The 12,210-nt window shown below is 43.2% G+C and overlaps 1 protein-coding gene across 1 annotated transcript; it reads left to right on the top strand.

Annotated features, from left to right (window-relative positions):
* The first annotated feature begins 2,184 nt into the window (after window positions 1–2,184).
* LOC133078124 (zinc finger protein 256-like) lies at window positions 2,185–12,000 on the top strand. The gene is made up of 3 exons (XM_061173036.1): window positions 2,185–2,443; window positions 3,697–3,823; window positions 9,861–12,000. The coding sequence occupies exons 1-3, from the start codon at window positions 2,411–2,413 to the stop codon at window positions 11,921–11,923; spliced, it is 2,223 nt and encodes a 740-aa protein (XP_061029019.1). The 5' UTR covers window positions 2,185–2,410; the 3' UTR covers window positions 11,924–12,000.
* Window positions 12,001–12,210: the final 210 nt, after the last annotated feature.

The following is a 12,210-nucleotide window of genomic DNA, read 5'->3' as shown; positions in this document are numbered from 1 at the left end:
AATTTTATTTCATCACTTATAAGAAGAGGGATAGACACCAGGAGTATGCTCACGGGGAGAAAAGGCCATGTGAGGACACAGCACGAAGTGGACTACCCCAAAGCCAAAACAGAGGCCTCAGGAAAAATTAAACCTGTTGACACCTTCCTCTTAGACTTCCAGCATCCAGAGCTGTGAGAAAATAAATTTCTGTTATTTAAGCCACCCAGTCCATACTGTTACTGAACCAGTTTCATGTGACCTACACACAGCAAGCCAAACGCTGAGACACTGTGGTTTGCAGCAGAGAAACTGTTTATTCACAAGGCAGCCAAGCAAGGAGAAGGAAGGACAAATCTCAAATTCATCTCCCCAAAGGCGAGGGGCTAGGAATATTTATGGGATAAAGCTTGGCAGGGGTGAGGGTGGGGATTGAAGATACGGAAAATGTGCAGTAATTGTCATTCTGCACAGGTAAAAGTAAGCTACAGACTTCTTCATGAGATACATGTTCAGAAAGTGGCAGGCTTACCATGTTCTGAGGGTGGGCTTTTGGCCTTCTGACATCAAAAATCATCTAGCTGGGGACTTCCCTGGTGGCACAGTGGTTAAGAATCCGCCTGCCAAAGCAGGGGGCACTGGTTTGAGCCCTGGTGTGGGAAGATCCCACATGCCGTGGAGCAACTAAGCCTGTGCGCCACAACTACTGCCTGCGCTCTAGAGCCTGTGAGCCACGACTACTGAAGCCCATGCACCTAGAGCCCAAGCTCTGCAACAAGAGAAGCCATGGCAACGAGGAGCCCGCGCACCGCATCGAAGAGTAGCCCCCGCTCCGCTCGCCTCAACTAGAGAAAGCACGTATGCAGCAACGAAGACCCAACGCAGCCAAAAATAAATTAATTAATTAACTAAAAAGAAAAAGTCACCGAGCCAACACTTGCACATGCCCAGTTGGAGAGTCAGTGGTATTAAGCAGTTTTAACCAGCTTGAGCTCAAACTGGACACAGGTGACTCCAATTTCCTAAAAAGCAACTTGGCAAAGATCTTATTGTTTAGGCTATTTGACGCTTGGGAGTACGTGCACGTTTTTGTAAAAGCAAGGTGAGGTTGATCAGTGAAGGCAGGTTACAGTTTATTTTTTATTAATGGCTGATGACTTCCCTCGGTTTCAATAGTATTCAAATGTTATGGCAACCGTAGCAGACTAACATAATTCTCATTCAATATTTTCTTGTCACCAAATAAATAAATGAGCTCAACACCCAAAAAAATATAGTTAGGCCTAACTATATTTACAACACCACTCCTGCCGTTACAGTAAAATCGGCCATCAGAAGATTGAAGGACTTGAAGGACCAGTAGAAACAGCACCATTTGAAACGCTGCTACCCTTTAATAAATGGGTTAATTTTTGTAACAAAATTTAAATATATATGTGTGTGTGTGTGTGTGTGTGTGTGTGTGTGTATGTGTGTGTGTATTTACGGGACACAATAGTTAACAATTCTAAAAAGGCCACAAAACTAAAAATTAGCTTTGGGGCTTCCCTGGTGGCGCAGTGGTTGAGAGTCTGCCTGCCGATGCAGGGGACACGGGTTCGAGCCCTGGTCTGGGAAGATCCCGCATGCTGCGGAGCAGCTAGACCCGTGAGCCACAGTTGCTGAGCCTGCGCGTCTGGAGCTTGTGCTCCGCAACGGGAGAGGTCACAATGGTGAGAGGCCCGCGCACCGCGATGAAGAGTGGCCCCCACTTGCCGTAACTGGAGAAAGCCCTCGCACAGAAACGGAGACCCAACACAGCCAAGGATAAATAAATAAATAAATAAATAAATAAAAATGAGTTAAAGCTATACTTAAAAAATAAATAAATAAATAAGAACCACAATTTAGGTCTGTAATCCCTTAGGGGGAAAAAAATTAGCTTTTATACAATTTAGGACATTTAGTTTGGCAGTTCTTATTTTGCTTCCACTTCTGAAAATGACTGACAATACAAACAAGGGAGCCCCTGCTGGTCCACCTGCTTCAGGGTGCTGCAAAACCAACGCTCGGGTTGAACAGTATCAACTCGCTTCGCTGCGGCCCCCAGAAGGCCCCTGGCCGAGAGGCCGCAGTTACAAACCCACGACCAATCAGGGTGAGGGGTTCCCGCGCGTGCGCATCGCGTCGGGGCGGGACTTCCGGCGTCCTCCTTACGGAGGTCATTTTCGCTTCCTTTTGGTCGGTTCGGCCTCTGGAGCGTTGTGTCAGGTTCTAGGTGACGGGCCCGAGAAGGTCCGAGAGGAGGGTCTGTCCCCGCTACACAGGGGCGCGTCTGAGGCTCGGCGACGCAGCCCGGGGTGCCCTGCGCCAGGCCTGGGACAGTGACCGCCGTGCCCGCGTCTCGCCTCCTCTCCCGCCGCTTCTGGCCCCGCTCCGCCCAGGGAGTCCGATGGCGGCGGCGGCCCTGAGGGACCCGCCTGAGGTAAACGCTCGTCCTCCGGCCCCTCACCGCCCTCACTGCACCAGACACTAAAGCCCGGAGTGCGGGACGCCTGCTCACGTGCCCGCAGCCCAGGCCGCGGTGTCCAGGACGGTGAGGTGGCCGTGGGTGGCGCGTGGGCGAGGGTGACAGGCGGAGGGACCAGCAGGTGCAAAGGCTTGGAGGTCGGACTGAACCAGGAGGATTCGGGAAACCTGGCATCCATCTTATGACTGCAGTAAAGAGAGTGTGAGGTGGAATCACGCCTGGAGCGGCAGAGAGAGAGGTTGTTCCTTTATTCTGAGGGACCTGGGAGCCACGGAGGGCTGTGAACGGACGAGGAACAGTGTATTGAGGGCTTTAAAAGTTTTCAAAAAGCTGCTCAGAGAACGAACGGATTGGAATGGGGGTGACAAAGAGAGGCACAGGGAGTTGAGTCCTCGTCCAAGGTCGCAGGATCTGATGAGAGGCAGCAGAGGTTAGTCAGTCAGCCTGAGGTCACTAGGTTCCAGGGCTGGGTGGGGATACAAGGGAGTCCTGCACACATGGAGCCCAGCCATGGTTGCCCAGGTTCTGAAGGTTGAAGAGGCACTTGTGGAACCTATGTAAGGCAGGAGAGGGTGTCCCAGTCCCTCACTGGTTCTGGGTGGCTAATACTGAAACAGAGGTCAGAAGCAAGGCAGGCAGGGCTTTCCCTGGCTATGGGCTCCCTCAGAGAACTGGGATTGTACCAGATCATGTTTGATTTTGTTAAGCACTCTGTGGATGCCATGTTCCAAGTACCTGGGTGAGTCCAGAGAGGTCCTGTGATGTGGGGCAGGGAGGTGGTAGAGCTGTGGGAGTGCAACTGTGAGGTCTGAAGATGTGAAAGAGGTTTGGTCAACTGAATGACGTGCACATCAAGGGGAAGTGTGAGCCGAGGGCCCACAGGCCCTGGTGTTGGGGATTAAGGGTAAAAATGAGCCCATGTTTGGCTGTGTCTTGGAGGCACAATGTGGGAGACCTCAGGGAAATTACTTGGGGGGAGGGATGGGGCCCTGTAGGCCAGGCCCAGAGTTTAGATGGCGTTTATCCCCCCGGCCACCGCCTTTTGTTGCTGAGGGCTGAACACAGTGAGGAGAGATCAGGCATCATTGGCACCAGGCCTGACGTGGGGCGCTCTGATGGAGGATGACCGTGGAATACATGTGTGAGGAGATGAATTGTGGGTCCTCAGAGAGAGAATGTTTATGTTTCATCTATCTCATTCACGACAGGGTGGTGTGACCTTTGAGGACATTGCCCTGTACTTCTCCTGGGAGGAATGGAAGCTCCTTGATGAGGCTCAGAGACGCCTGTACCATGATGTGATGCTGGAGAACTTTGCACTTATATCTTCACTGGGTAAGAGCCTCACCCTCCCCAGTGACCTGGGTTAGGCTCTGTATCCTGCCTCACCCTCTTTTCTCCAAGGTGTGCTCTGTCCTTCTCACATATGGACCTTTGGCACTGCTTGTTTCCCCAGCTTTCTGGGTAGTTGCTGTGATAGTTAGGGCTGGGTTGTTTGCACTGCCCCCTTCTCTCCCCGTAGCCCCAATACAGTCTGTACTCAACCCTCATAGGGATGGATTTGAGTAAGCAGTCTTGGAGTGAGGCTAAAGGATTGCATCTTAAACTTGCCCTTTCCCTGGTCAGGTGGTGTATCCAGGTCCATGGCACTTCTGTGTCCCAGGTTTTGTTCCTTTTTATCATCTGACATTTCCTTCTGCCTCCATATGCCAGGAATTGAAGGTATTGTCATGACCATTACTTATCTGGACCATGGGCTATTTTCCAAGGCTGTCCTTTATGGTTTTACTTGTACTGTTTAGATCTCTTTTCTTTTTTCTTTTCTCCAGCTTATTGAGGTATAATTGACAAATAATACTGTATATATTTAAAGTGTACAGGGAGTTCCCTGGTGGTCTAGTGGTTAGGATTCAGCGCTTTCACTGCCGTGGCCTGGGTTCAATTCCTGATAGGAGAACTGAGATCCCACAAGCTGCGTGTTGTGGCCAAAAAATTTAAAAAAGGTAAAACGTAAAAGTAAGTGTACAGTGTCATGATTTTATATATATACACACACACATTGTGAAATGATTACTACAGTCAAGTTAATTAACACATTCAGTACCTCACATATTATATTTACATTTCCTGTGTGTGTGAGAACCCTTAAGATCTACTTTGTTAGCACATTTGAAGTATATCATACAGCATTATTAAGTATAGGCTCCATGCTGTATTAGATCCTCAGAGCTTTTTCATCTTATAACTGACCAACATCTCCCCATTTCCCCTAGACCTGAGCCCCTGGCATTCTACTCTTTGTTGCTATGGGTTCAACTTTTTTTTTTTCAAGATTCCATACATAAGTGATAGCATACAGTATTTATCTTTCTCTGGCTTGTTTCACTTTGCATTATGCCCTCCAGGTTCATCAGTGTTGTCACAAATGCACGATTTCCCTTTTTATGGCTGAATAATACCCCACTGCATATAAATACCAGGCTTTATTTATCCATTCATCTGTAGACAGATACAGGCATATTGCAGGTTTGGTTCCAGACCACCGCAGTAAAGTGAGTATCACAATAAAGCAAGTCACACAGACTTTTTTTTTCCCAGTGCATATGAATGTTATGTTTACATTGTACAGTAGCCTGTTGGTGTGCAGTAGCATTATGTCTAAAAAAACAACGTGTATAACTTAGTTAAAAAATACTTTATTGCTAAAAAAATGTTAACCATCATCTGAGTTGTATCTTTTTGCTGATGGAGGGTCTTGCTTTGATTTTGACTAATCAAGGTGCTGACTGATCAAGTTACTGAAGGTTTCGGTGGCTTTGGCAATTTGTTTAAATAATACAATAATGAAGGTTGCCATATCGAATGACTTCTCTAGCAATGCTGTTTGATAGCATTTTAAAACACAGTAGAACTTCTTTCAAAATTGGAGTCACTCTTCTCAAACCCTACTGTTGCTTTATGAACTAAGTTTATGTAATATTCTAAAGCATTTGTCATCATTTCAACAACCTGCACAGCATCTTCACCAGGAGTACATTCCATCTCAAGAAACCACTTTCTTTTCTCATCCATAAGAAACAACTCCTCATCTGTTAAAGTTCTCTCCTGAGATTACAGCAATTCAGCCATCTTCCAGCTCCACTTCTAATTCTCTTGCTTTTTCCACAACATCTGCAGTTACTTCCTCCACTGAAGTCCTGAACCCCTCAAAGTCATCCAGAGAGTTAGAATCAAGTTTTTCCCAACTCCTGTTAATGTTGATATTTTTACCTCTTCCCTTGATTCACAACTGTTCTTAATGGCATCTAGAATGGTGAATCCTTTCCAGAAGGTTTTCAATTTACTTTGCTCCGATCCATTAGAGGAATTACTATCTATGGCAGCTGTAGGCTTATGAAATGTATTTCTTAAGACTTGACAGTTTAAACTACTTGATCCATGGGCTACAGAATGGATGTTGTAGTAGTAGGCATGAAAAGAACATTAATCTTGTACATCTCCATCAGAGCTCTTGGGTGACCAGCTGCATTGTCAGTGAGCAGTAATATTTTGAAAACAATCTTTTTTTCAGAGCAGTAGGTCTCAACAGTAGTCTTAAAATATTCAGTAAACCATGTTATGAGGAGACGTGCTGACATCCAGGCTTTGTTGTTCCATTTATAGAATATATGCAGAGTAGATTTAGCAGAATTGTTAAGGGCCTAAGATTTTCAGAATGATAAATGAGCATTGGCTTCAACTTCCAGTCACCAGCCTCATTACCCGTAATAAGAGAGTCAGCCTGTCCTTTGAAGCTTTGAAGCCAGGCATTGACTTCTCCTCTCTAACTGTGAAAGTCCTAGATGCCATCTTCTTCCAACATAAGGCTGTTTCATCTACATTAAAAATGTGTTGTTTAGTGTAGCCACATTCATTAATTATCTTAGCCAGATCATCTGGGTAACTTTGGTATAGCTTCTACATCAGCACTTGCTGCTTCACCGTGTGCTTTTTTTTTTCACCTTGTACTTTTATTTTATGGAGACGGCTTCTTTCCTTAAATCTCATGAACCAACCTACGGTAGCTTCAGACGTTTTTTTTTTGCAGCTTCTCACCTCTCTCAACCATCACAGAATTGGAGAGAGTTAGGGCCTGACTCTGGATTAGGCTTTGGCTTAAGGGAATGTGTGGCTGGCTTGATGTTGAATACAGATCACAAAAACTTTCTCCATATCAACAATAAGGCTCTTTTGCTTTCTTATTTGTGTGTTCACTAGAGTAGCACTTTTAATTTACTTCAAGAACTTTTCCTTTGTATTTATTGATACAACTTGGTTAATACTGTTTGGTCCAAGAAGCCTGGCTTTCAACCTATCTTGGCTTTTGACTTGCCTTCCTCACTAAGCTTAATCATTTCTAGCTTTTGATTTAAAGTGAAAGACGTGTGATCCTTCCTTTTACTTGAGCACTTAGAGGCTATTGTAGGGTTATTAATTAGCTTAACTTGAATATTGTTATATCTCAGGAAAGAGGGAGGCTTGGGGAGAGGGAGAGAGATGGATTGGCCAGTTGGTAGAGCAGCGAGAACACATATAATGTTTATCTATTAAGTTTCCTGTCTTATATGGGTACAGTTTGTGGCACCCCAAAACAAAGATCACTGATCACAGATCACCATAACAAATGTAATAATAATTAAAAAGTTTGAAATATCGCAAAAATTACCAAAACGTGATGCACAGACACAGAGTGAGCAAACGCTGTTAGAAAACCAGTGCAAATAGGCTTGCTTGACACAGGGTTACTGCAAACCTTCAATCTGTAAAAAAATGCATTATCTGTGAAGCACAATAAAACAAGGTATGGCTGTACTTAGGTTGTTTCTAAACCTGGGCTATTGTGAATAATGCTGAAATGAACATGGGGGTGCAAATACCTCTTTGAGATATGGATTTTGTTTCCTCTGGATATACACATAGAATTGGGATTGTTGGACCATATAGTAGTTCTATTTTCAATTTTTAAGAAATTCCATACAGTTTTCCCTAACGGCTGTACCGATTTACAGTCCTACCAACAATGTAGAAGGCTTTCCTTTTCTTCACATCCTCGCGAACACCTATCTCTTGTCTTTTTGATAGTAGTGTTCCAAACAGGTGTGAGGTGATATCTCATTGTGGTTTGGATTTGCATTTCCCCGATGTTAGTGATGTTGAGCACCTTTTCATGTACCTGATGACCATTTGTATGTCTTTGGATAAATATCTATTCAGGTCCTTTGCCCATTTTTAATTGGATTATTTAGTTTTTTATTGTTGAATTGTATGAGTTCTGATATTTTCTGGATATTAACCCCTTATCAGATAAATTCTTTGCAAGTATTTTCTCCTTTTCCTTAGGTTGTGTTTTCATTTTGTTTCCCTTGCTATAAAGAAGCTTTTCCATTTGATACAGTCCCACTTGTTTATTTTTGCTTTCATTGCTTGTGCTATTGGTTTCATCTAAAAAAAATCATTGCCAACGCCAATGTCAAGGAGCTTTTTCTCTGTATTTTCTTCTAAAAGTTTTACAATTTCAGGGTTTATGTTTAAAAATTTTAATCCAATTCAAGTTAATTTTTGTGAGTGGTGTAAGATAAGGGTCTAGTTTTCATTTTTTTTGCATGTGGATATCCAGTGTTCCCATCACCATTTATGGAGGAGACTGTCCTTTATCCATTGTGTGTTCTTGAGGTGACTATCAAAGATGAGTTATATAAGCGTGCCTTTATTTCTGGGCTCTCTATTCTGTTCCATTGGTCTATGTGTCTGTTCTTATGCCAGTGCCATCATGTGTTAATTACCATAGCTTTGTAATATTTTGAAATCAGGAAGTGTGATGCCTCTAGCTTTGTCCTTCTTTCTCAAGATTGCTTTGACTATTTGGGATTTTCTGTGCTGCCGTACAAATTTTAGGATTGTTTACTCTATTTCTGTGGAAAATGTCATTGGACTTTCAATATGGATTGTTTTCAGTCTGTAAGTTGCTCTTGGTAAAATTAACAATATTCTTCCAATTTAAGAACACTGGATGTCTTTCCATTTATTTGTGTTTTCTTCAGTTTTTTCCATCGTTGTCTTATAGTTTTCAGAATACAGATATTTCATTGTTAGTTTATAGAAATGCAACTGCTTTTTGCATATTGATTTTGTAGCCTGCAGCTTTACTGATATTGTTTAATAGTTTTAACAGATTTGGGTAGGAGGAGTCCCTAGGGTTTTCTATATATAAGAGCATATCTTCTGCAAACACAGACAGTTTTACTTATTTTGCGATTTTGATGCCTTTTTTTTTTTTTCTTTCTGATAACTATGTGTTCTGGCTAGGCCTTCCAGAACTGTGTTGAATAGAAATGTGGACAGTGGACATCTTTGGCTTGTTCCGGATTTTAGAGGAAAGGCTTTTTTACCTTTTAACCTTTGAGTATAATATTAGTGTGGGCTTATTGTATATGGGTTTTTCGTATTGAGGTACATTCCTTCTATACCTAATTTGTTGAGAGTTTTTAACATGAAAGTATCCTCAATTTTGTTTAGTGCTTTTTCTGCATTTTTTGAGACATTCATACGATTTTTATCCTTCGTATGGTATGTCATGTTTTTTGTTTGTATATGAGGAACTATCATTGCATCCCAGGGATAAATGACACTTGATAATGATAATAGTGTAAGATTCTTCTTCTGCAGTAAAAGCACCAAGTCTTAACCACTGGATGACCGCCAGGGAATTACCTAAATTTTTTTTTTATTATTCGATAGTGTAAGATTCTTGAACGTGCTGTTGAGTGTTTGTTAGGAATTTCTCATTCTATGGTCACCAAGGATTTTGGCCCGTAATTTTCTTTTCTTGTAGTTTGCATATCTTACTTTTGTATCAGGGTAATGCTAGCCTCAGAAATTGAGTTTTGAAATGTTTCTTCTTAAGTGTTTTGGAAGAGTTGAGGAAGGATTGACATTAAATCTTCTTAAAATCTTTGGTAGAATTCACCAGTGAATCTATCTCATCCTGGACTTTTCTTTGTTGGGATTTTTTTAAATTAATGATTCAGGTTCCTTACTTGTTATTGGTCTATTCAGATTTTCTATTTCTTCATGACTCATTGTTGGTAGGTTGTCTGTTTCAAAGAATTTATCCGTTTCTTCTAGTTTATCCAGTTTGTTGGCATTTAATTGTTCATAGTAGTTTCTTATGACCTTTGTCATAAGTAGCCACTTCCCCAATGGAATTACAAATCTCTTGTGTGGAAGAGCATCCCATCGACTCATTCTTAGATGTTACACATCACATTTATGATGATGTTGCCCCCTCCCTATAAAGTTAACGTGTACTTCACCAGCATTTATTTGCATTCAGGTTGCTGCTGTGGAGCAGAGGATGCAGAAGCACCCTTTCAACGAAGCATTTCTATAAGCATGTCACAGGCCAGGACTCCCAGGGCAGGCTCATTTTCCCAGAAGAGCCACCCGTGTAAGAAGTGTAGTCTGGTCTTGAGAGGTATTTTTCACTTGGCTGAGCATGAAGAAGCACAACACAGCCAGAAAGTGTTCGGGTGTAGAATATGTATGAAACGATTTCATTTTAGTGCAAACCTCCAAAAACACCAGAAGCAGCATATGGAAGAGAAATCCTTCAGAAACGCTGTAGTCAGGGCCTTGTTTGTGAAGAGCTGCAAATGCCATGTGTCAGGAAAGCCCTTTACCTGTGAGGAAGTTGGGAAAGACTTTCTGGCCACCTTGGGACATCTCCAGCAACAGACCACTCACACCAGGGAGAAGCCAAACAAGATTGCCCAGCGTGAGGCAACATTACCAAGCAGAGAAAGTCATTACAGCCGGGGAGAATGCAAGAAAGCCTTCAGCCCAAAACAGGCACTTGTTCAGGACCAGGGTGTCCACCCTGGAAGACATTGTTTTGTGTGCAGTGAATGTGGGAAGACATTCAGGTACAAATCCTCATTTATTGTGCACCAGAGAGTGCATACTGGAGAAACGCTTCATGTGTGTCGTGAATGTGGAAAATCTTTCAGACGAACCTCAACCCTCAATCTGCATCGAAGAATTCATACTGGGGCGAGGCAGTACAAGTGCAGCAAATGTGGGAAATCCTTTAACCAAAACTTTGTCCTTATTTATCCCTGGAGAAGACACATTGGAGAAAATTGTTACTTGTGCAGTGAATGTGCACAGTTTCCTAGCTGTAGATCCATCATAGTTCGAGAACGGACAGTTCACACTGGAGAAAGGCGTTATGAGTGTACTCAATGTGGGATATCTTTTAGACGAAAATTTTACCTCATTGTACACTGGAGAGTTCACACAGGAGAAAGGCCTTACGATTGCAGTGAGTGTGGGAACTCTTTTAACAATAGCTCGGTGCTCGTCCTACACCAGCGAGTACATAAAGGGGAAAGGCCTTTTGCTTGCAGTGAATGTGGGAAATCTTTTACCAATAGCTCGATACTCATTCTCCACCGGAGAGTTCACACAGGAAAAAGGCCTTATGAGTGCAGTGAGTGTTGGAAATCCTTTAGTCATCAATCTTACCTCACTCAGCACTGGAAGGTTCATAGTGGAAAAAGGCCTTATGAATGCAGTGAATGTGGGAAATCTTTTATGTCTCGCCGTGGCCTCCATTATCATCAGAGAGTTCACACTGGATCAAGGCCTTATGAATGTAGTGAATGTGGGAAATCTTTTACTTCTCACTCTGGCCTTCGTTATCATCAAAGAGTTCACACAGGAGAAAGGCCTTATGAGTGCAGTGAGTGTGGAAAATGTTTTACCTCCAGCTCTGCCCTGTGTTATCATCAGAAGACTCATGCTGGAGATAGGCCTTATGAGTGCACTGTATGTGGGAAATGTTTTTCCTCTGGTTCCACCCTCAGTAATCATCAGAGAGTTCACACTGGAGAAAGGCCTTATGTGTGCAGTCAATGTGGGAAATCTTTTTTCTCTAGTTCCAACCTCAGTAATCATCAGAGAATTCACACAGGAGAAAGGCCTTATGTGTGCAGTGAATGTGGGAAATCCTTTATCCAAAGGTGTTCCCTTCTTAAACACCAGAGAGTTCACACAGGAGAAAGGCCTTATGTGTGCAGTGAATGTGGGAAATCCTTCACCCAAAGATGTCACTTTCTTATACACCAGAGAGTTCACACAGGAGAAAGGCCTTACAAGTGCAGTGAATGTGGGAAATCTTTTTCCACTAGTTACAACCTCAGTAATCATCAGAGAATTCACACAGGAGAAAGGCCTTATTTGTGCAGTGAATGTGGGAAATCGTTTATCCAAAGATCTTACCTTCTTATACACCAGAGAGTTCACACAGGAGAAAGGCCTTATAAGTGTAATGAATGTGGAAAATCTTTTACCACTAGGAGGAACCTTCGTTATCATCAGGGAGTTCACACTGGATAAAGGCCTTATGATTGCAGTGAATGTGGGAAGTCTTATATCTATAGTTCCATCCTCCAGGATCATCAGAGAATTCATGTAATTAGAAGGTTTTATGGGGGCTTCCCTGGTGGCTCAGTGGTTAAGAATCCGCCTGCCAATGCAGGGGACACGGGTTCAAACCCTGGTCTGGGAAGATCCCACCTGCTGCGGAGCAACTAAGCCTGTGTATCACAACTACTGAGCCTGCGCTCTAGAGCCCACAAGCCACAACTACTGAAGTCCGCATGCCTAGAGCCCGTGCTCCGCAA

Source organism: Eubalaena glacialis, chromosome 18, assembly GCF_028564815.1.
Source record: "Eubalaena glacialis isolate mEubGla1 chromosome 18, mEubGla1.1.hap2.+ XY, whole genome shotgun sequence".
Lineage (NCBI taxonomy): Eukaryota > Metazoa > Chordata > Mammalia > Artiodactyla > Balaenidae > Eubalaena > Eubalaena glacialis.
Note: the sequence above shows the minus strand (reverse complement) of the source record. Positions and strands in the feature narration are given on the sequence as shown.

Bases quoted from the DNA above. Each gene is read 5' to 3' on its own strand.
- LOC133078124 (XM_061173036.1), top strand. From the start codon at position 2,411: ATGGCGGCGGCGGCCCTGAGGGACCCGCCTGAG. The intron at 2,444-3,696 runs GTAAACGCTCGT...CATTCACGACAG, and splicing joins CCCTGAGGGACCCGCCTGAG to GGTGGTGTGACCTTTGAGGA. The intron at 3,824-9,860 runs GTAAGAGCCTCA...ATTTGCATTCAG, and splicing joins TGCACTTATATCTTCACTGG to GTTGCTGCTGTGGAGCAGAG.